Source organism: Periophthalmus magnuspinnatus, chromosome 1 (assembly GCF_009829125.3).
Source record: "Periophthalmus magnuspinnatus isolate fPerMag1 chromosome 1, fPerMag1.2.pri, whole genome shotgun sequence".
In the NCBI taxonomy this organism is placed as follows: Eukaryota; Metazoa; Chordata; class Actinopteri; order Gobiiformes; family Gobiidae; genus Periophthalmus; species Periophthalmus magnuspinnatus.
In genome coordinates this window covers 6,706,910-6,731,545 of record NC_047126.1, presented here as the reverse complement: position 1 = coordinate 6,731,545, position 24,636 = coordinate 6,706,910, and the positions used below count along the sequence as shown (strand labels likewise).

Here is a 24,636-nt window from a genome sequence, read left to right as displayed (position 1 = left end):
AGGAAATAAATATTTTGATGTGTTTGTGCATCTGTCTGACCCCTCTGTCTGACCCTTCTTTCTGACCCCTTTGTCTGCCCCCTCAGCTGGACGCCCTGGCCCTCCTCAGTGTGCGGCAGCTGGCAGAGGTCAGCTCCACGCCCGGACAGCTCTCGTCTCCTGCTCAGGTCGCCATGGTGATGAGCCATGTGCCCAATGGTCTCCTCATGTCCTTCTTTGAAGATTATTCTGCTGCAATTATGGTAAGACCACTCTTATATACTAAAGCAGGGGGAGAGCCAATGGGTCATAGACAGTGAATAATTTGAATATGTGTATTTATAACTGGTTAGAATGAACCACCAGACATTTACTCATGCTTAGATCCTCTATAATATTGGCTTTATCAAAGTATATTTTCAAAAACTTACTTAAGTACTGCTTAAGGCTGCTCTAAAGTCTGTACTGTGGATGTATGACTAAGGGCTGGCACTAGTCTATTCTACTATCAAACACAAAGCTGTTCTTTAGAGTGACAGGGGGGTTATTTGGTTTAGTGCTCTCAGCTCACAGCAAGAAGGCTTTGGACTGAATTTCTGGTCTTTAAGGGTCTCTTTCTGTTGAGTTTGCATATTCCCACTGTATCTGCATAGATTACATCCAGGTGCTCTGGCTTCCCAAATCATTAGCACTTTAGAATCACTGTGTAGTTCCTTTTTGGTGAGATGGTCTGCAGACACTAATTCAGTCATTGGCCCAGAGCCATTTACAGCTGTCTGGGATAGTGCCACGCAGTTGTTTCCTCATAGTTCTCACATTTCTGCTACTAGTTACTTGTTTGTCACTCTTGAAAATCATAACAGAGAATCAAATGTCTGGGATAGTGTCAGACTTAAGATCATAAGGACTTTAAAAGCACTGTCTAAGTACGTTTTGGTAAGATGATCAATGACTGAATAAGTGTCTATTAACACACCGTTTCTCTATAAACATACAAGTGAAATGTGGATGCAAAGATATTTCAGAAATCAGAGTAAATCCTAATGTCTCCTCTCTTTTGTTTTGACAGGACACTGAGAGCCAGTACCCCGCACCTGTCCGCTCCGCCATGTTACAGGTGGTGTTTGACAGGGCCAACCTGTCCCAGCCCTCTGTCCCAGACTCAAAGGTCAGTCAGTGGCTGGACCTGCTTCCCCCCCTGCTGTTCGACCTGTCCCCTGCACACGTGGGGCCTTTCTTCAGCATCCTGTCAGGGAGAAGCTGCAGTATTGAGCAACAAGGGTAAGTCCTCCTTTAATGTCAAGTGTAAGTAAGATCAGGATTTCCGTTTTTGTTCATGCAGGTGCTAGGGTTTAGGTAGTGAGGATTCAGGTCAGAGAGAGTTCTTTTACGTTTAAACCAACTGTATTTTGTTGTAGAAACTGGCAAACCAGTGAGAGACTCGTGTGAGGCTCATTCTGCTTTCTGATTGGATTGTCTTGAGAACCAAAACACCAAATGATAACATAAACAACTTTTTGTAAATAAGAATAAACCAGCATTACAATGGGTATCAGTAAAAGTAGGGATGCACTGATGCTGGTATTAAAGGCCACCGATACCTGAAAATTGACTGGATCTGATATCGACTCCAAAATATCGGTTCTGCTGATATCCTGATTAGACATATACAGTGATATAATAAGACTATTTACTGTTTGTTGTTGGTCCAGAAAGTCTTAGAATGTTTTAACGTTATTTAAACAAAGTTGTTCTGTAGTTACTTGAGGGATAAATAACATGGACAAGGAAAATAAAGTCTGTTTTAAGTCTCTGTTGATATTAGGTATTGGCAGATACTTAAAGCTATAGTACTGAAAGTATTGGAATTGTAAAAAAAACTGGATCGGTGCATCCATAAATAGAAGTTATATTTGATTTGAACTCGTTTACCTCATATTTAGGGACATATACTCTCACCTTTATACTAATGAGAGATTATTTTCCGACCTCCAGTACAGGGAGTGATTCTATACTTGTCCTAAATGTGTTCCAGAGTGGAGGACCTGAACTCAACCATCTCCAGCTTGAGTGAGCAGACCCAGAGGAGCATCGTCAGCCACATCATGCTCAGTCTGCAAGGTAACGTTAAAGTTAAGGTACACGTTATTGACCCCAAAGGAAACACCACGCAGGGCTGCAGACAGAGCCTCAAAGCCCTCACAAAAGTTCCTCTGGCTGCATCTAAACCTAAAAACAGTGTTGTGGACATGGATTAAAAGGAGAGTAGTAAACTGTAAGGTCACTGCTGCAGTATTCAAAAGAACACTCCGTCATGTTTCTATATCTCACCACAAAGGCTGAAAATTGACCAGATCTTAACAAATTACTTTTCAGATGCAGTCCCGCCACCTTCTTGTCTCCGTTCCTTCAAAAATATGCAATCAAACAAAGCAGTAACAACATAAGTTTGTGGAAAAGTTACATAGTGCACCCTTATATATAGTAAAATATACTTATTTTGAGCTGTAGTCACGATATCACACAATATATTCATTGTAATGTTTTTGTATCAATAAAAGCAAGGTCTCACAACAGGGTTTTTAGTACCAGAAGACGTAGCTGCATATAGGCTAACTTAGGAATGGTCTTTTTGGTCTTACTCCACTAGGATTCTTGTGTGGTTTGTCTCTTCATTTTTATAATGTTCCTTTTCAGGCCCTGTACCCCTGCGGTGCTATGGAAAGAACTCTAATCAAAGCTTCTACCGCTTTTTGGAGAGCGCATTCGTGGGCTTCCAGTTCCCCAACCTGACCACCATTCTGTCCCTGATACCCTCCAACCAGATGCCCCAGGTCTGTGCTCACCACCGCCCTCACTACTAGACCTGTCCCCCATAAGTACTGTCACTTTACTCTTCAGTATACCAAAGATGAACATTATTTGTATCCTGTCTATAGAACCAGAGTATTTGGACAGTTTATGGTACAGGTTATTAACATGGATGACTCACCACAGACCAGAACAAGCAGTTTCTACTTTCTATGTTTCATGATTCATATTTATAGCTGCTCGCATCTCTCTCTATATATATAGGCCAAATATTGGAAATCTGTTCAAAAAACCTATATCAGCCCATCCCTACTCACTGTAGATACAGACATGCTGTTTCTACCTTAAAATGTGTTTGTATGTATCATTATTCATATTTATAGCTGCAAATGTGTAATTTATGATATAATGGTATTTAGACCTATGGCAATACTTTAGCCGCGTATGACAGTATTTAATGTCATCCTTTTATAGCAATATTTTTACTTTTTAAACTATGTGTTATGGTATGTGACTTTAGTGTTTTGCTGATTGTCCCTCCCAGCTGCTAAACTCCATACCTGCCTCAGACCTGGGTGACCTACTGCGGAGACCTGGTGTTGTGGACAGTGAAGCCGCGCTGTGTCAGATCTACACGAACTACAGAGACACGCGCATGTTCCTGTGGAGTGTGAGTGCATTGTATCACTGACAGCAGTACTGAAACATCACTTCATACCTTTATTTGAAAGATGGCACCGTATCACTGACAGTGCAATAAAAATATTCAAAAAAATGAAATGTATTTATTTTAGTCTGTTTTTTGGCTAAAAATATGGCTAAATATCTGGCTTTAAATATGTCAAAAACAGAACAAATTTCTTCACTTTCCTAGTACATTCCTAGTATCCTATTCACCACAATGAGTATATAAGCACTTTTCACAAGTTTCACAGACTAAAATGGAGTTTCACCATCATGGTTATACTAACAACTAGCATGCTAATAGGGCATCAGCTTTATTTAAGAAGCACTCAGCCTTACAATAAAAAGTAATATACCGGTAATTAAATGCAGACAAACAGCACAAAGAGGTTTCATTTTGAACCTAAGAGCTGCGTTTACAATCAAATTCCACTTGATTGCATGAAAAATATTATATTCTAATATTGCTTATTGCCATGACAACAATTGCAATATTATCTATTTTTTGCTGTACCTCTCACTTCTTGATTCACATGTGTTTTGTGCTACTGTAGGAGCCCCTCCCTCTCAGCGTCCAGCGGATGACACTACCCTGTGTGTGGCCCTTGGCCCTCAGATCGAACTCTCCCTCTGAGGTCGACATGTGGTTTGACCAGAGCCTCAAGAGCTATTTACCCCTCCTGACCAAGAAAGAGCTCAGCCCCAGCGTCACCTACAACGCGTCCTGTGTGGCCTTCCAAAAGCTGTAGGCTACACCACTTTTGCTCTCTCATATATCGCTGGGTTTCAGATGACATCATAACATTCTTTATGCCAATCTTATTTAATACAGATGGGAACAGCTAAAATTAATATTGTTTAAATGCAGGTTTTTGTTGTAATACAGTGAGTTCTTGAGTTCTAGTCACTAATAGAAATGATCATGTTCAGCATTTGTAAATTTACCTTTTGGATATTTCATGCTAAAGGTACTGTAATCAGTCAGTAGAACTGTCTCTTGCCTCCATCTGGGACTATGGCATCATCACATTATAAAATCTGTAAAAACCAACAATGTTCACCTATTATGAACATGCCTTATCAATTCTATTCTGTGTGTCCTCAGGGTGGCAGTAATGGGACAGTACAACTACAGTGGCACAGACTTGAACAGAGGGGACGTATTCACCAGCATCCGAGCGTTCCTCTCTACAGGTGTGTGCTTCTGTCTACAGAAAGTATTAAACCACATGAAGTCATGATATCAGGCCTGTAGTTGACTAAAGAAATTCGAATAAACACATGCCGCTTGATTAGTCGATTAAAAAGAGGGGCATGGTAAAAGCTCTCAAAACTATTACGTATCTCTATGTATCTGACCCAAACTGCACTCATAAAACTACACCTACAGGGGGAGTTCATGCAAAAACAACTATTTATGCAGAAAAAAAAACTTGTGAGTAAAAGTAAAGGAGCCAGTATTTTAATTAGGGGTCTAAACCATTATGCAAAGTATGACTCGAGCAGAGTCCACACTTAGTGTAGTTCAATAGACCTGGCCAACAAACAAACTGTGAACAACAGATATGTTTGTTTCAGTGTAACTAGCACCTTCCTTCAGACAGACATAAGGCAATATCCACGAGTAATCTGACCAAAACTGAAGAAACCGCTTGAGGAGCAAAATGTCTTCCCTCTAAAACTTTTTGTCTAGTTGACAGAAGTTGAATTTTTCTTTTGCTATGGATCATACCTGGATGACTGAGGGATTATACATTTTGGGAATCATGAGTTTAATCTGCCTTTTTTGCATATAAACGCCAAAAAATACTAAATCTTTAGCTCACTCACTCACTTCTCCTAATTAGTTGACTAATACAAATTTTGGTCGACTAAGACACCATTAACATTTATTGTGTTCTTCTAAGATATTAGCTAAAGTGGAATGTGTGTCTTTGTTGACTCACTGCTCACTTGGCCATTAAAAATCAGATCACTGGAGGTTACTCACAGATACAATTGTTCACATGTCATTTCAATAATCAGATATCTCCAGAAATCAGATCATTATCAGATATTTGAGCATGTAAATGAGCCCCATGTGATGTTGTGTGTGTTGTGTAGCGTCTGCCCCGAGGTGCTACAACTCCAGTGACCCGCTCCTGAACTCCACGGCCTGGTTCGCTCAGTACATCGGGTTCTTCTTCAGGTTCATGACTCTGGAGGACATGCTCATGTTTGGATCAGAAGAGGTACCATACCGTTTCCATATATATATTTTACTAAAATAACTACTGTGTGCATTAGGTGGCTAACTAGGTAGGTAGGTGGTTCATTAATTATTTCCTATTGTTTGTTTTTCATACCTGACCGTTTCAACTGCTCTGTGAGGCAAGAGAGTGGTCAAAACTGTCAGGTGTGAAGAACAAACAAACAGATCTCCTCTACAGTAGATATGTAGGCTGGTAGGTAGGCAACTGTCATGGCCATGCCCCACCAGGAAGTAAAATGATAAACTTTGCTCAAAATACACAACATAGCAGCAAAAATCGAACTTAATAAATTTTTCAGAAAGAGTCTAAAGCCTTTGTGCAAATCTGAAACCCTGTTGTTCCTCCTCTCTCCTCTGTGTGTCCAGGATCTGAAAGTGTTCACGGTGAACCCTCAGAACATAGCCCTCCTGAACCAATCTGCTCTGCCTCAGAACCTCACCGACTACTACACCCAGCTGGTGTACCTGCAGGACAGCAACTTCAACCCCCTGCTGTGAGTCTCCTGCGGGCTTTTGTGTCATTCACCATGACTCTTTTGTGTTACTCTTTCATCTGAGTGAAGCTATAGCTGTAACTCCTCCCTTTCCTCACAGCCTGCCCCTTCTGAGTCGCTGTGTGGCTCCTGGCCCCGCCTTCACCCAGCTCAACGCACAGCAGAGCATTATCATCCTCCATAACCTAACCACCCTGTGCACCGATCTGGACCCACAGGTAACACAACCTGACCCACAGGTAACACAACCTGACCCACAGGTAACACAACCTGACCCACAGGTAACACAACCTGACCCACAGGTAACACAACCTGACTCACAACAGGTAAAACAACCAGTTCTACAGCAGGTAACACAGACTGACCCGCAGGAGGTAATACAATCCGACCCACAGCAGGTAACACAACCTGGCCCACAGCAGGTAACACAACTTGACCCACAACAGGTAGCACTACCTGACCCACAGATAGTAACACAACCTGAATACACAAATTAACAAAATAAATACATCAGTATTAGCAAATGTTGTATTTTTTTTTTTTTTAATGTAACTTAAAATGGCTTCTACATGATTTCAAACTCTTGCCACGTTATGTACTTGCTTTTTGCAGGTGGCAGCTGCTCTGGCTGAGAACTTTGGAGATAACATAGATGCTAACACCCTGGAGAACCTTGGGAAAGAGAACGTAGGTCTGTCCATTGGGCAGATCAAAGTCATTGCAGGAAAAGATCTACTGCAGGCCCTGGGCACACTCAGCGGAGTGTCTGGGTGGAACCAGGGTCAGGCCCGAGCTATTGTCCAGTCTTTGATATCCTCAGGGGTCATGAAGGTACAGCACAAACACATGGAGTCTCACACTCGGGGTTTATTTCAAATACTGGGGGGAAAATGTCCTCTATTTTATCTATCTTATAAATTCAAAGTATCCTAATTATTCACTGCAATGAGTATATAAGCACATATCACAACTCTCAGAGGCCAGAGTTTTGCTGTTACAGTAATGCTAACAGCAACCAGCATGCTAACCGCTCACTTCCTGATTCTCTGACAGTAAAACAGTTTATAGTTAGGTGCAGACTGTACAGAAAGAATGTATTTACTTATATAATATATCTATCTGTACTGGGGAAAAACAAATTTTGCTCAAACACATGGAAACAATATTAGGAGCAAACTAGTAAATGACATTTGTGAAACGTGGCCTGAATGAACCCTGTGCTCTCTGTCCTCTCTCAGTTCAGTAACACTTCGTCCCTCATTATGCTGGGCACTCTGCTGGCGGGCGTGCCCTCCTCTGTGATTGGTAGCATCAAAGGTACCGAGCTCCTGAGCGCATCCAAGAACCCCGCCTTCCTCACGAACATGATGTCTGCCAGCACAGTTACCCAGGAGATCTTTGTCCTACAGGTACTACGCTCTGCCTCCATCTGCTGGAGGGACTGTATGTACGATTTTTATTTTAAATTCCATAAACAGAGTCCCCAGGTACAAGGTGAACATGTTCAAATCAAATACAGCTCCTCCTAGTAACAATTGTAATGCTGATTTATTCTTAATTACAAAAATATTGGACACAATGGCAAAGTTGTTAATGTTATAATTTTTATTCTCCAATCAGAAAACAGAATGAGCCTCACATGAGTGTTTCATTTGGATTGCCAGTTTTAATGCTAAAATCCAGTTGGTTTAATCCTAAAATGCCTGTCTGAATCGTCACTACTTAAACCCCAGCACCGGCAGCCAATCATTAGTAAGTGCTAGTGCAGCCTCTGCAGCTCAGTGGGTGAATTCTGGAGGTCCTGTGTTACCTTTGTTCAGATTTGCAATGTTTAAAAGGCCCATATTACGCTATTTTCTAATCTATGTTACAATGTTCTTTCCTCATCAAAAACATATCTGGACTTGTGTTTTGTTACATTCAAACATGTTTATCACACAAACTCTAGATATTTAGGCTGTGTTTTTGTTTCAAACAGAAAAGACTTTGTTCCACTTTGTGATGCCATGTGGTGATACAGGAAATGCTCCAGTGTGTTTTTAAACTCCATACACCTTCACTAGAATCATTTGGATAATTTGGAAAAAACAGCCCTGGAATGAACAATCTACTGAACAAAAGGAAAAAGTAGCTGTTGAACTTGAAAACTACCACTCCATGACATCATAAGGTGGAACAGAGCATTTTGAGCTTTGAAGATGTAGACAGCTTAATGATGCAGGCTGGGGATGTTTTTCAGGAAGTAGGAGCATTCATTCAGCAACAGTTTTGCATAATATAGGACCTTTAAAAAGCATTTGGTAGAAGCCCCACAAACCTCTAAACTAAGCTTGTGGTTGTGTTTGTCAGCTGATCGCGGTGAATAGCAGCAGCGAGGCCATTGTGGAGAATGTCCCAGATGACATGGCCTCTCAGGTTCCCAGGGTCCTGCTGGTGACCATGTCCAGCAACCCCAGGATCCTGAAGGACGTCAACAAGAAGAAGTGGAAAAGTCAACAGGTAACGCACAACACTTCTGAAGTCTTATGTCGCTCATCATTTTTAGATGGAAATGTAATACTGCCCCCTCGGTTTTGTCCTGTAGGTGCAGCTGTTCTTTAGTGTAGTGGCTGTGGACAGCGCCACTACTGCTCTGGGCGGGATAAACAAGTAAGTCTCTATCCCTCCTGTCCCCTGTCCTTGGTCCTTTGTCTTATACCTATCCTATATATGTCCCTAACCTAACCTGTTGTATGTTCTAACCCTGTCCTGTCACTCCTGTCCTCTGTCCTAACACTTTCCTCTGTCCTAACTCTGTCCCTTCTGCCCTAACCCTGTCCCTCCTGTTCTCTGTCCTTACACTGTCCCCTGTCCTAACTCTGTCCTTCCCCTGTCCCTCCTATTCTCTGCCATAACCATGTCTATTCTGAACTAACACTGTCTTCTGTCCTAACCTTGTCTCACCTCTCCTTTGTTTCTAAACCTGTCCCTTCTTTCCTAACCCTGTGCCTCCTGTCCTTTGTCCTAACCCTGTCTGTTCTGTCATCTGTCCTAACTCTGTCCCTCCTGTCCTCTGTCCTAACCTCCTCCTCTGATTTAATCCTGTCCCTCCTGTCCTTTGTCCTGACTCTGTTGCTGATGTCCTCTGTCCTAACCCTGTCCCTCCTATCCTCTGCCCTTACTCTGTCCTGACTCTATCCAAGATGTGGTAACCTTGTCCTCTTGTCCTTTATCCAGCCTGTCGTCCTCAGTGCTTCAGGGATTCACCTGCACGAGCATCAGAACCTTCCAGAAGACTCACATCAACAACCTGATTAAAGCTTGTCGCAGAAAAGGCAATGACAAGGTCACACTGGTGGAGTCTCAGGTCAGGAGGCCTTACTCACTATATTTACAGAGAACAGCACAGAGAAATCTGAGTGTGCTAAACAACCCAATTCAAATCGTCTTTGACCCAGAACCTGTCAGACGACTCCGTCTACAGCGGGTCAAAGAACCGAATAGGTGGGAACAGGGGCTACGATGCTTTTGTAGTACTTGCCTATCATTTTTACTATCAATTATTAGCCTGGGAACGTTCCTGGGGAGAAATCCCTTCTCAGACTTAAAGCAGAAGAAAACCGATGGATGGCATAGACATAACCACACTTATGGCAGAAACAGATAAGCGACATCTCCTTTATGTTGCGCGTTTGATTTTTAGACACGAGACCAGGTTTTTCAGTGCTGATACCGATTCCAATACAATAGCTTTAAGTATCTACTGATACCCGATATTGACAAAGACTGATAACAAAAATAAAACTCAACTGACCCAAACATGTTATGTAGCTGTTATTTATCTCTGAAGTAACTATAGAACAACCTTGTTTAAATGAACGTTCAAACATTATGAGACTTTCTGGGACAACTATGACTCTATTGTGCTATTACATAATTGTATATGTCCAGTACTTTGAAGCCAATATCTGATCCAGTACATTTTGTTACATGTAGCGGACATCCGAGTACAAACCGGCTTCTCCAGATGTGTTATTGGGATCTTTGAGATTCGATTCATGACACCTCAAGAGTAGTCCTTGGGTTTACACGCACTTTGAAAAGTCTTCGTAAATTGGACTAGGCCAGTTTTCCGGTTTGTCTGTAACATGTGTCGAAAGAAGGATGGATAGATGGATGAATGGATGGATGACTGGACAGAATTATCTCTAGAACAAGCGTTGAAACTTATTTGATAGTCTTAACATCCTAACAAAATAATATAAATAGGACAAATCCAGACACTTGCTGCATAATTTTATAAAAGTTTCAATCTATATCCAAATCTATATCCAAACTAGTATAACCAAACTTGGTACTATTAGAGAAACTACCATTATTCGTTATTCGTTATATTGTATCATGTTATATTGTATTTATTTTATGGTATTAAAATGTCCATATCACTATGACATAAATCTAAACAGTTGATTGTTTTTTACAGCTCACATGCATGTCGTACTACATACAGAACTCGTCTGACGTCACAGACTTCTCCCTGATACCCCAAGACGTGCTACTGTACTACCAGTATGTGTCAGACAGTATGAGATACTGAAGCGCTTATATGGTCACACTGATGGTTTGTGTGTTTATCCCCTGTCCACAGATACTCCTCGGTGCCTGTATCCAGATGTAGGGACTACTTTCAGCAGCTGGCAGATGCAGACTTCTCCGTTTTCTCCTCGGCTCTGAGCTACAAGAAAACTGAGCTCTTTACCAACGCCAAGAGCTGCCTGGTAACTCACACGCACAAGTTCGGTTTCCATGATTTGTGGGACATTACATTGTCTTGCGTTCAATTCCCATAGACAGGGCCTAACTCATGCCATAATCACTACTTGCTTAACATTAAATTGCCCATATTTCTCTATTGTTATAATGTTGTTTCCTCATCACAAACATAACTGGAGTTGCATTCTGATTCATTCACACGTTTAACACACAAACACTGCATATTTAGGCAGAGTTCTTCTCTCAAACAGAAAACCCTCTGTTCCACCTTGTGATGTTATGTATTAATACAGGAAGTGTTCCACTGTGTTCTTAAACTCCATACACCTTCACTAGAATCATTTGGACAATTTAAGCTCTGGTAGCGGATAACTTGAAAACTAGCGCTTCATGACATCACATGGTGGAACAGAGCATTTTGAGCTTTGGAGATGTAGAGAGCTTAATAATGGAGAGTTACTCAAACATGTGTGAATGAAAAAAACACAGCTCCAGATATGTTTTTGAGGCCGCAACAGCATTATAAAAAATGTATTAAAAAACAAAACAAAAAAACAATGTTGTACTGTAATCTCATTAGAAAGAAGAGATGCTGTCCTCTTTCAAAATAAGTAACCCATGTTTTTCCTTTTTCCTGTCAGGGCATAAACAGCACCAGCCTGAACCAGGAGCAAGTGTCTGTGCTGGGAAACATGTGCTGCACTCTGCAGGGCTCTTACATCCAAGACTCAGACCCCTCCATCCTGGAGAAGCTCAAGAACTGCCCCGACCTCACTGAAGAGCAGGCCGCTGCTGTGCAGACTCTGCTGGAGAGTGGGAACACTCCATATGGGTAGGAATACTGTCACTGAATGTTCTAGCTAAAATACACCACAAGTTTCGTGGGACACATTTCCCAAGAAAGGACCCTCAGACCCCATATAATAAAATGCATTTTTTGCAGTGTATGATCAAGCCTCAACAGTTTTAAAGAGTCCCTGGTGCAGTTGGTGGGTGGGTGCGGGCTGTGGCTCATTACAAGGTCAATTTTGCTTCTTGGCTCAGAACAGCTGTGTTACCATTTTCATATGAGAGGATGCGATGTTTATATTGGTAGCAGCATTAAGTTATTGAAAAGGCTATTCCTTCTTCCCAAATAGTACAGTGGAGTCTGTGGTAGTTACAGTGCTTTAAACCCAGTGCACACTCTGTTTGTGTCCATGCAGTGCTCCCTCTACCTGGAACTTGCAGACGCTGAAGGACCTGGGCATGCTGCCTCTGTACCTCCAGTCCTCCTTCTATCAGCACTTTAATAAGGTCTGCTCCTGTCTGCTCCTGTCTGCTCCTGTTTGCTCCTGTTTGCTCCTGCCTGGCAACCACTCTTGGCAGAATTAAAGTTTTCTTTTACTCAACTAACTGGACAAAAAGTTAAACCAACCATTCGTAAAGTAATTCAAAGTGCTTTACAGAATAAAAAAGACATTAAAATCACAATACAACAAAACAAAACATAAATAATCACAAATAATCATCATAAAATGAACATTAAAAGAGAAGAGTGCAGAATAAAAACCTTTCAGTCATATGCACAGCTAAACAGAACTTGGATTTAAACATTGTCAAAATAGAGGCCTGTCTCACATCTTCAGGAAGAATGTTCCAGGTTTTAGCTGCATAAAACTAAAACGCTGATTCACCATGTTAAGTCCTGACTTCAGTCCCTCCAGTCCTCAGAGTGTTCAGAGTGGTTCATATGGCACTAACATGTTAGAGAACTGTTTACAAACCAGTATTAGTTTCAGTGTAGTTAGCTCCTCTCTTCAGACAGATATAAGGCAGTGTCCACCAGCAAACTGAACAGAACTGAAGAAGCGATTTGGATGATAACTTTTTGTCCAGTTGACAGAACTGAATTTTTCTTTCACTATGGATTATGCCTGAACTTACACGGTACTCTTAGTTGAGTTAATTGAACCTTTATTGCTATTAAGAGGCATCTTTTGTGGCTGCTGCGAAGACTTAAATGTGTGAGTCCCTCACACATTTAAGTCTTTGAATATTTGTAGATTCAAAGATTCAAAGACTTGCCATGGTTTTCATTCACAAACTATTCACTTTTTGAAGTTAAGTTCCAAATGTATTGTACGTATGTCCCAGTTTTGCGCTTGAGGCATTTGGTCATTTAACTTCTGTGTAACTGCTGCTCTGTGTCCTGTGAACAGAAAACTTTAAAGAACTTCCTCAAGTATTTCCTCAAAGCCCTGAAAGCTCATAAAGTGTCCAGGAGCAAGAGGAGGGTCCTCAAGAAGAACATCAGAGAGTCTCTGAAGAGCCGCATCAAACGTGCAGCTGGTGAGTACTGCACTGTTCTGTACAGTACTGCACCGTATTGTACTATAATATACTGTACAGCACAGCAATGTACTGTACTGCATGGCACTGTATTGCACTATACTGCAATGTATTGTACTGTACTATACTGTATGGCACTGTACTGTACTGTACTATACTGCGCTGAACTGGACAGTACAGTGCTGGACAGTACTGTACAATCCTGGACAGTTCAGTACTGCACTGTACTTGCCTATACTGGACCACTACAGTACAGTCCAGCTGAGTCCAGTCCATTATGTAGAACATGATTTAAAGTTAAGATATAGTGTATATGAATTAGGGAAATAGTAATTATGGTTAAGATCTCTGCATGTAAATCAACGTAATGTCCCCACAAAACCTGTAAACCTAACGTGTGTTGTGCTTTAGGCTGCACGGTGGGAGAGATCGATCAGGTGACCATCAGTGACGAGACCTTCCCCTTCGACTACACTGACATCCAGCAGTTCAACAGCTGCCTGAGCGCCACCACAGTGAAGGACAACCTGGACACCCTGACCATCAAGTTGGACGAGGAGGACTACCTCAGGGTGGTGCTGGACAAGCTCAATGAGGTGAGGACACCACTCAAACTGCAAAGTGTTCAGGCACACACCATTAGACTGGTTTCAATATACTCTTTTATTGAGTTGTTTTCTTTTGCACTTATTAAAATCTAAAGAATCTTATTGCACTCAAAAACACAATAACTGTAATGCTCAACTGTAACGCAGTAACTTAAATGTAGTGTCCATTGACGGCCTTGTTCTCTGGTTTGTGACTGTGTTCCTGGGCAGGCGTACGCAGCCAGCAGCTCTCCGGACATCCCCGAGGAGCAGGTGCAGCTGCTGGGCCCTGCCTCTCGAGTGTCCACAGCACAGGACATCAGCCACTGGACCATCACAGAGCTGGACACCCTGTCTGCTCTCATGAGTCCCTCTGATGGACAGTGGAACGCCAGCCTGGTCAGTCACATACATGCCTTTACTTTACATTTTAAATATACTTTTTACACTATAGTATTGTAGTATTCGAGTACATGCTTTAGTTTTAAATGTATGATTACTTGCTTTTTGAAAATGGAGCTATTTGGACAGATGTTGCAGTATTGTTACTCGTGTGTGCTGTGTGCAGGCTCAGCAGGTGATCAGCAGGTATCTGTCCACACCAGGGAACAGTCTGGGCAGTGCAGAGCTCAACGCTGTGGGAGGAGAAAACCTCTGCTCTCTAGATCCCCAGGTCCTGAAGAACATCTTGCCCCAGAGCCTCAGGTCAGTCCTCTCCACGGATCTAGACAGGCCTGCTGCACCGCACTAAATGACAAAACGTTCTTCTATGACTGTATTCACCAGCAAGGACCACACCACAACAATGGTACAGTGGTCCCTCGTTTATCGCGGAGGTTACGTTCTAAAATCTGCAAAGTAGTCAGCTTTATTTCTTACAATTATTCTATATGTTTTGCAGCTGTAAACCCCCTCACCACACACTTTATACACTTTTCTCACACAGGCATTAACATTTTCTCACTTTTCTCTCTTGTTGAATTAATTAATAGTGACTCGTGTATTTCACAGTTCCTCTGACCGTGCCTCTTCGTCCTGGCGCCGCTCCACTGTAGTGTCGATCGAACGTTTATGTAAATTTGTCTGAACACATTCTATACTGTACAGGAGACACGGCACGGATGAGACTGATGGACAATGCTCTATAGTCCCTTAGCCAATCAGGACACCGAACACAATGCACGTTCAGATGCTGTAAAAAAAAAGCATGTAAAATTGCACAAAAAAGTCTGCGAAACAGCGAGGCCACAAAAGGTGAAGGCGAGGCACAATGTATAAGACAAAGATATTCATTCATCATATGGATCGATGTGGAGGCTGGGTAGAGGCTCAGGGTGGGGGCTCTGTCTCAGGCAGTTAGCCCAGGCAATTTAGGACCCCTCTCTGTAGATGGTGAGGTCTTTGTGTTGAAAGATGAACAAGAAATACGGGGCAGGAGGGAGGGGTCGAGAGAGGAGACAGAGGGTGGTGGTAAGTAGAGGTGTGGTTGAGGTGAGCTGTGGTTCACTGGAGAGGAGCAGGAGGAGGTCGAGGTGTGGTCTGCTCCTGAATCTCACTTAATTATTTTAAGTCCTTATAAAGTCAAATCAAATTGCATCTTCAAACTGTGCTCTTGGTCATAGGAACAAACACTATGTTGGGGATAATGAAATAGCAGAATTTCATGTCAAAGTAAAACACTGTTGTTTTTATAATGTGCAATGGAAAGTTATTATTATTATCAACAGTTCATTTGTGTATTTATATTTTGTATTCAATTGTACTCATTTTAGTTTTTTGTTGTTTTTTTTTCTCAGAATTCTCAATTTTTTTGTAGAACATTTTTGGAAAGCTGTAATACAGATGTGCAATATTGATACAACAGTGTAGCTAAATAAGAATAAAACCATGTGAAGATGTGATGAGTATGTGTCAGGAGATACAGGAAAAGCCCTCCTGATGTGTCTTGTTTGTTTTTGCAGAGACGCTGATGCGCTGAGCGTGTCTGTCTGCTCTACTCTGAAGAAACAGGCCCTGTTCAGTGTGGCAGTCCAAGCCTTCAGCAGCTCCTCCAGCAGCTCCTCCACTCGCTCCTCCACTCGCTCCTCTGTGCCCGTCAGCACGTACCAGCTCATGCAGCCCTACCTTGGTACCATTCACAGCGCTTTACATTGTTCAATTACACTGATTAGCTCATAATTTAGCAGCCATATCAGCAGGTAAGCTAATCCCGTATGTCTCGTTTGATTTGAATTGTTTGTTGCCTGCAGGGGGTGCTAATGAGTCATATGTGAAGAGCCTGGTTTCCTCTAATGTGAACATGGATCTGCCAACCTTTACCGCACTGGACTCCACCGTAGTGCAGGTGTGCTCCCATGATGCATTCTGCTCAACACAAACAGACGAAGAGCAGTGTAGCTTAGTCTGGCTTTACTCACACTAGTTTAATCAGTACAGGCTTAAATACCAGAACCTCTTATTCAAGTATGTATCTGCCTCTTCCTTTACATAGGTTTGGTTTGGCCTGAATAACCATTACAGATATGGCCTTATCACTATTATATTATTCACATTACATATCAATATACTTCATCAAATGTAGGTCAAATCCATATAATAGATGCCAGATGCCCTTCCTCTAGGGCACCACCACATTCTACTGTCTAAACTGACCACACACAGTGGAGCTGCACAGCCTTTTACCAGAACCCATCTAATCATTGCCTTTGTGTCCCTCAGAGCCTGAGCGTGAGTGACGTGAGGAGCCTCCTAGGGTCCAACCTGAACGAGCTCAAGTCCTACGAGAACACCATTGTGGTACAGGAATGGATCAGTGTCCAGTACCAGTCTGACCTGGACACGCTGGGGCTCGGGTTGGTAGGGGGCCGGACATCCTCAGAGGCCTCCACCGCTGCTCCAAGGAACTCCACAGCTGCTTCAGGAAACTCCACAGCTGCTCCAGGAAACTCCACAGCTGCTCCAGGAAACTCCACAGCTGCTCCAGGAAACTCCACAGCTGCTCCAGGAAACTCCACAGCTGCTCCAGGAAACTCCACAGCTGCTCCAGGAAACTCCACAGCTGCTCCAGGAAACTCCACAGCTGCTCCAGGAAACTCCACAGCTGCTCCAGGGACCACAGCCGCACCCTCTGCAGGCCCTACCACTACTAAGCCTTCGAACACAGTGTCCACCACAGTGTCCACCACAGTGTCCACCACAGGTCAGTGTCCTGCCTGATTGCAGCACACCTCAGCCACTTCTATACAGCCAGTGCACAAGGGTCACTATATCTGATCACTCTGTTAGACTGTAGACTAGAGCCAGGGCACAAGAGTCACTGTGGGAGACCAGTCTACTGTTAGTTTCCCTACAGACAACAGCAGCTTATGGCATTTTGAAATCATTACAGATCACATCCTCCACTAACTGAATGATCAGTTTGTGTTGGACAGGGCCACTACCTCAAACCAAAGTTTGACCACATCTAAAGCTAAATGACTCCATTCATAAAGACTTACCTGGGACAAAATGTCTGTTCCAAATAATAAACAGGAAACTCCCCATCAAACAGTTTAGTATATTTTATTTGGGTCCATTGAGCAGTGCAGTATTAAATACACATTTCAAGTTAATTCAAATTTAACATTGACAAAATGCATAATTTAACCCTGATAATTACATCTGTCTCCTGCAGCCAAACCAAGCCACGGCGTGTCCCTCAGCGCCTCCAGTGGACTGTGTGTAGTACTGCTCCTGCTGCTCTGCTCCTCTCAGCGTGTGTTCACCTAAACGCGACGCAGAGCTGCTAATCATGAAGGAAGTCTTATAAGCCGTCTCAAGTAGTCCTTACTTTTACAAAGAGTCCAGATTTAGACACATTCAACAGTACAAGTCCCTCAGGAGCTCGTTTGATTGTTCTTTATATTTATTATTACAGCAGACTATTTTTCAGCTTTTGTAACAAATGAAAGATTTATCTAGAAGAGTTTACCATGATTATCAGATTATACAGTGTCAAGGGCAGGATGTTTTCTATAACCTATGTGCAGTGATGTATATAATTTATCAGATCAAATATGCTTTTTGCACAAATTGTCTTAAAAATATAATTTTTCATGTAAATCTTTTTTGTTTTACACCGTTGATTAGTCAATGAATATGTCTTATAATAGTATAATAATAAAGGTTTGCAGCTTTGAACCTTGTTGGACTGGACTGTCTAAGGTTGTTTCCATTGATGCAGGATCTTAAGACTCAAGATTATCACATGACATGTATACTGTGAAAATCAACTGTCTATTTTTAAGTGCACAAATACATTTTACAACTGTCTCTTTGTTAAAGCTCTACCTGCACAAGCAGATTATGAAATACATTTTAATCATCAAAAAATACTTCAACTGTTTGACACAAACCATTTACTTTTATCTAAACAAGCAACAAAATGTGTTACATAAACTATATCACAAAATATTAAAATATGGAAACACCCAACTGATGATAATCCTGCCATTTCACCTATTTCTCTACCCACTGTGCTGCTTATTTCTACACATTTGTCATATTCATATAATTCTTATGTTAGAAGTGTCCAAAAATATTATAAAATCAAATGTAAAGCATAATACCACAAGTTGGATATCTGAAGAGTGCAAATGGCTCTTGTAGAAGGCACTTGCAGGTCTTCACAGGCTGTTCTTGTAGGATGACCTTACAGCTGTTCACAGGCGCTTGTAAACCCCCAGCGGGCTCTTGCAGGTGGGACATGAGTGTTTGGCATTCTTGAGGCGGTTCACACAGAAGGGGATGAGGCAGCAGCCCAGGACACAGCTGAGGAGCACACACCATCACGTTTAGACATGTCACATTTACTACATGGCTTTGATACTTATATTTGAACAGTTTAAAGTGCACATGACTGGTTTGGTGACATGGCCTAACCCTAACATCATTAGACGTACATTTTACTAAAGAGCTTGTCTAGTTTGTTGTATTTTTATTGTATTTAAGTTTATCATTTTGCAGAGGTAATTCTATAACTATTACCAAGCAGCCATAATGTTAAAGGAAGGTCATAGCTCTGAGGGGGAATAAATGTGTTTTCTATGGACCAAATGGCAATCGTATTAGCATTATTGATTATGTAGTTGTTTTAAGCAGGTTATGGGGGGGGGGGGGGGGAATCAGAATTTGCATAATACACCATCTTTAGCAAGGGCCAAAACTCACCTAAATGACACAATATTTCTGATTAGACTAATGGAAATGAATTGCAACACATTTACTTTATTGAATGAAGGTCTAAACTGTCCGAAAAATTGATTTTGAGTGATTTTCTGTGTCGATGACATAGTATTGGGATTCTGCTTTAAAACTTTTTGGACTTTTAACTTTTTCCCACAAACTACCTCGTAATTGAAGTTAAAACCATGATAAATATTGAGCACAGGGACTATCCCACCAAACCAAGTAAAAATTAGAAAAACATGAAACCCTGTCACATGCACTTTAAAGATGGCTCAAATGTCTGACCCGCAGAGGAAGAGGCCTCCACAGAAGAGGTAGGTGAGCAGGCCCGCAGTGTAGTCCACTTTAGACAGCACCACCTGCTGGCAGCGCGGGCACAGCAGCTGCACGGGGCCATCAGATGGGGGCGCTGGGGCCACTGAGGAGGGCGCATGTACAGCTTTATCACAGTCATTCAAACATCCAACACACATAACAGAAGTAGACTCACCCACTGCCACCTGTGTGCTGCTGGCCATCCTGCCTGCGGACAAAGGGACAGAGTTAGGAGCTCTGTAGCCACAGCTGCCCCAGGGCAATCTGCATCTACAGCCTGTACTATTCGAACCAATCACACACACCTACACAGACTAGAAAATGCACTTAAACAACAGGGGCTGCAAGTTTGTGTAGTATAAAAAAGTTATCAAAAGTATCAAAAATCAGATTCCAATCGATACCAAAACTAGATACTCATTTGAGCAGGTATCAATACTAAAAAAGTCACATTCACAGGACAGAAATGAACCTTTCCTGAAGAACTTTAGAATGATCTTGGGCTGTATAAGACACACAGACTACTGGACGACTGAGAGATTACACAGATATAAGGCCACATGGGAATATAAAAGAAAGTACTACTATGTTGAATATCACACTGTATTGTCTAAAGAAAGTGTTTTGTTTTTGTTGTTTTTTATTATCGCGGTGTCAGAATCGGTGTTGATTTCGATACTAAGGAATAGACTCAATACTCGAGTTTGAAATGGCGTTAGTGTACTATAGTATAAGAATCTATTTGTATTAGTGACAGTGATAGTGTGAACTGTGTATATAATAATGTCTAATAATGCAATATATTTTAGTTCGGGTATATACATATAAACTACTCAGGAAATACCACTAAAACACAGGTTAAACACAGTCACAAATATAAAAAAGTACTTCTCTTATGTACTACAGTTAATGTGTTTAGCATTTAACTGTAAAACTCAGTAAAACTATTTAAACAGATCGTCGCTCTAAAGTTCAGAGTTTAAATACTCACAGAGAAGTGGAGCGTTCTGGTCGACACAAGCTCTGACTCCGAGTTCACTTCTCTCAGCCTCCTGTACATTCTCCCTCCTCCCTCCTCCGTATCCTCCCTCCTCCGCATCCTCCCTGTCTCCTCCCTCCTAGTTTATTTGTAACTTCCTCCTCTCCTCCCTTGTTCATCCGCTCGTCTTCTCCCTCTTCCTCATCTTGTCTTCTCCTTACTTCTCTTATCCTCCTACTCTTTCCCCCATTCGTCTCCTTCTTCCCCCTCACCTCCTCCTTCCGGCTCTCATCTCCTTCGTCCTCTTCAACTCCTCCTTCAGCCTCATCTCGTCTCCTCTTTCCTCCTCTCCTCGACTCCTTCTGCTTCATCCCCTCTTTCCCCCTCCTCGTCTACTCCATCCTCCTCCTCAACTCCTCTTTCCCCCTCCTCGTCTACTCCATCCTCCTCCTCAACTCCTTTCCCCCTCCTCGTCTAGTCCATCCTCCTCCTCGTCTCCTCCTTCTTCCTCCTCGTCTCCCTTCCTCCTCGTCTCCTCCTTCTTCCTCCTCGTCTCCTCCTTCTTCCTCCTCGTCTCCTCCTTCTTCCTCCTCGTCTCCTCCTTCTTCCTCCTCGTCTCCTCCTTCTTCCTCTTCGTCTCCTCTCTTGTTCCTCCTCGTCTCCTCCTTCTTCCTCCTCGTCTCCTCCTTCTTCCTCCTCTTGTCTCCTCCTCCCCCCTCGTCTCCTCTCTTGTTCCTCCTCGTCTCCTCCCTCGTTCCTCCTCTTGTGGGCTCTTGACGTCACATCAGGCCACGTCTAAACCAAATGAGACCAGCCGAGCTCTGAGGCCATTTGAGCAGTGGCCAAACGTCTGGGACTCCTCACAGTGAGAAGGTGTCTGGGCGGGTTGCTTGAGATAAAAGCACTACAGGCATTTTTTTTTTTAATTATTATTCTTTGTCTGGTTTAGGAAACTACTTGAGAGATACTTAAGATATCCAAAACCCACTCTTTCATTTGTGATTTTAATCTAATTTCTCCACTAAAAGAGATCCAGATTTAAGTTAAAAATATGTACAAACTAAACGCCTCATTCTCTACGTAACTTTTCAGATTACACCCGTTTGCCTCCATAGAGACTGAGGAAATGTTGCTGGCTCGAGTATCAGTTCAGTCGATATCCTGGTTGTGATGATTCTGATGTAACAGAACTATTGATTGGATCTCTCATAATGTTTGAACTTTGATATCAGGGCTGAAAACACTGGATTACCTTTGAGATGTCATGGTTTTGCATAAATGTTCCAGGGATTAATCTGCTCCATCTCCTTGGAGACATGCAGGTCATGGCCAGAGCGCATGTTTTTCATGGTGTTATTCTAGAAACAAAATGAACTGTAATAGAAGATAAGTTGTGTCATACTGTACAACATTCCAAACAAAGCAAAAACATCTCCATGGAGACAACCAGGTGGGACGAGGAAAGCGACATAGTGCGTCTTTACACCATGAATAACTTGCAATACGTTATTCTTACCTCAGCGATCTACAGATAAAGTTTCAAATGGCACGTCTGCAATTCACAAGTCAAGTGTGAAAGCCCGTGTGAATCAGCAGAATGTGTCAGTGAACGTACCACGGTCCTGCACATAAACGGCTCCCACACACAAAATAGACGGCACATGCTTCTGCTTCTCCCGTAATGTGATTAGTCCCTGAATGCAGCACGGTCACCCGCTCCCAATCCCACACACTGGCTTTCTGTGGGGAGAACATTGTACACACTCATTTGTATTTCACATCTATGCACACGAGTTATAGCGGTGGCAGAGTCGTTAGCGGTCTTACCTCACAGCTAGAAGGTCCTGGGTTTGATTCCTGGTCGGGCTGAATCATTTAACGGTCCTCCATGTGCTTTTCCTCATGGATATAAAATGTCTTCACACAGAATATTCCAAAGTATGGCATGGTTTTTTGCTTAAAGGCATCTGCACGATTCCATGGAAATAGAAAGTTAAATCCATACTTCGGAACATTCTCGATGAAGATTGGATACATTTTATGGCATACGTTATAGTCGAACAACGTTACCATGGAAACAAGCAGGAGTAGTTCAGGTTTGTGGAGATGCAAGCCCGTTCACAGTAGTTTTTCAATGTAATAAACGCAGCCAAAAAAACAACAACATGCTTTTACATTAGTACTTATACATGTATTTCACGGTGTTGCCCTTTATTGTTCTAAAAAAGTTATATTCGCCCAAAACAACGTATTAACATATTTTATACGTTTCACTTTAATTTTTTGGAGCTCTGAGTTAAGTCACTCCCCCTTCAGAGCGCTATCAGAACACAATCACCGTGCACCCCGCTAATGTAAACTATCACACATCACATCAGGTTTGTGAAGTTGTAGTGTATCATTTTGGATCATGTTTTTGTATATTTATGAAGAATTGTCACATGGGAGTGTGGATGACGTCGGCTTGTGGGTGGAGCTTTGAGCAGAATCTTACAGCTAACCATAAGAAGGATTCGAATAGGGCCCGGGAGAGATCGCTAGATTACTCAAACATGCATGGCTGTTATATAAAACCTCTTCACACGTGTTTATGATGAGAGAACAATGTTAGAACATGGTAGAAAGCTAAAAAAAATAAAATAAAATCAATTTTTCATAATACTTCCTCTTTAATACCTTGATAAAACATGCATTTCACTACCAGCAGTCTTGCCTCTCCACAGATCTGACAAGTAACTTCACCGGGTGGCGTGACCTACAAGTTTAATGCAGCACTGTGGAGCATTCCCTTTAAAACAATAACAAAGAGACAAGCATGTTACCCTCCACCAGAAATTTTAGTCTCTGTGATCTGCAAATTATTGATAATTCAGGACAGATTATGCTACAAATTGAACAAAGATCTTTTTTAATCAGTACAAATCTTTCACTTGTAAACAGTGCGCAGCATTTACAAAATCTGAACAATTCAAAATCACATTAGTTAATTTCACAATTCCTGCAAAAATAGATTACTTTTTTTTACATTTCAAAATTTCAAAATCAAGTGCTCATCACTGGCCAGCGCAAACCACAGGCTGCACTGACCAAAACTAAATAAATAGTTTGTGTTGAAGAAAAGCCCTGGTCTGGTCTGGGAGTGTTCCAACAGCACTGGAAAGCACGGTGTTTCAGCAGGACAGTGAACGCACCGCGGACTGGAAGCATAGACTTAGACATTTGGCACAGTATTCGTCTAAATTCAACACAAAAACTTCACCAAGGCTACATGAGCTGGGGCCTGGTTTAGACTTGGTTTAGTACTGGGTTAGTCCAAGGTTAGTCCTGGTTTGGACCCAGTTAAGTGCTAGTTTGGACTGATTTACACCTGCCTGAGAGCTTTTTAGTCAAGGTTTAATCCCATTTTAGACCTGCGCTGCAAAAAACGCTATCCAAGTTCAACATAAAGGTCCTAAATTACGCAAATTTGATGCTTAAGCCATATTATACTTTTACCTCATCAAAAACAGACCTGGAGTTGTGTTTTGTTTCATTCACACATGTTTGAGTATCCCTTTATTATTAGTCATCTCCAAAGCTCAATATGCTCTGTTTCAACTTGACATGAAGCAGTAGTTTTCAAGTTAACAGCTCCTTTTTACATTTAATTCAGTAGAGATTGGCAATTCCAGGGCTGAGATCATCCAAATGATTCTAGTGAAGGTGTTTGGAATTTAAAAACACAGTGGAGCACTTCCTGTATTATCACATGACATCGCAAGTGTTTTCTGTTTGAGAGAAGAACTAAGCCTAAATATGCATGCTTTAGTATGTGTTAAACGTGTGAGTGAAACAAAACACAACTCCAGGTCTGTTTGTGATGAGGAAACAACATTATAACAGATCAGATCAGAAAATAGCGTAATATGAGCCTTTTAAAGTGCATATGACAGGTTAGACTCATGCCTAGTTGCCTGGTTTAGTCTAGTTTAGCCTAGATTGGTCATTTTGCTTCCTGGATGGACACTGGCAGCAGATGTGACCTAACCACCATAATGCGAACAAGGGACAAACCTAGTCTAATTTACACAATAAATATGAGCAGACAAAATATATGACAACTTCTTGATTTTTCTAAATGAAGGAATTTGGATGAATGAACAGATTTTGTGCATTAATGACATGGATAGAGGAATTTAGTTTTAGAACTTTTAGAACTACTCCCTGTAATTTTCAAATTTTAATATT

The 24,636-nt window shown here is 41.9% G+C and overlaps 2 protein-coding genes across 2 annotated transcripts in view; one reads left to right on the top strand and one right to left on the bottom strand.

Annotated features, from left to right (window-relative positions):
* Positions 1-18,194, top strand: part of LOC117372178 (uncharacterized) — a 57,476-nt gene extending 39,282 nt beyond the window's left edge. Inside the window, exons 39-65 of the mRNA XM_033967944.2 lie at positions 87-242; positions 1,049-1,260; positions 2,015-2,100; positions 2,677-2,813; positions 3,335-3,460; positions 4,029-4,219; positions 4,580-4,668; positions 5,578-5,705; positions 6,092-6,219; positions 6,320-6,437; positions 6,832-7,050; positions 7,458-7,628; positions 8,569-8,718; positions 8,804-8,868; positions 9,436-9,565; positions 10,682-10,767; positions 10,847-10,976; positions 11,613-11,803; positions 12,177-12,267; positions 13,173-13,302; positions 13,714-13,898; positions 14,121-14,288; positions 14,458-14,594; positions 15,851-16,017; positions 16,139-16,233; positions 16,608-17,088; positions 17,563-18,194. Coding sequence (XP_033823835.2) covers positions 87-242; positions 1,049-1,260; positions 2,015-2,100; positions 2,677-2,813; positions 3,335-3,460; positions 4,029-4,219; positions 4,580-4,668; positions 5,578-5,705; positions 6,092-6,219; positions 6,320-6,437; positions 6,832-7,050; positions 7,458-7,628; positions 8,569-8,718; positions 8,804-8,868; positions 9,436-9,565; positions 10,682-10,767; positions 10,847-10,976; positions 11,613-11,803; positions 12,177-12,267; positions 13,173-13,302; positions 13,714-13,898; positions 14,121-14,288; positions 14,458-14,594; positions 15,851-16,017; positions 16,139-16,233; positions 16,608-17,088; positions 17,563-17,657 — 4,062 coding nt within the window. The 3' untranslated portion in view covers positions 17,658-18,194. The remainder of the gene's footprint in view (positions 1-86; positions 243-1,048; positions 1,261-2,014; positions 2,101-2,676; positions 2,814-3,334; positions 3,461-4,028; positions 4,220-4,579; positions 4,669-5,577; positions 5,706-6,091; positions 6,220-6,319; positions 6,438-6,831; positions 7,051-7,457; positions 7,629-8,568; positions 8,719-8,803; positions 8,869-9,435; positions 9,566-10,681; positions 10,768-10,846; positions 10,977-11,612; positions 11,804-12,176; positions 12,268-13,172; positions 13,303-13,713; positions 13,899-14,120; positions 14,289-14,457; positions 14,595-15,850; positions 16,018-16,138; positions 16,234-16,607; positions 17,089-17,562) is intronic.
* Positions 1-24,636, bottom strand: part of LOC117376602 (bifunctional apoptosis regulator-like) — a 131,058-nt gene that overhangs the window by 82,139 nt on the left and 24,283 nt on the right. The gene's annotated exons all lie outside the window — the stretch shown is intronic.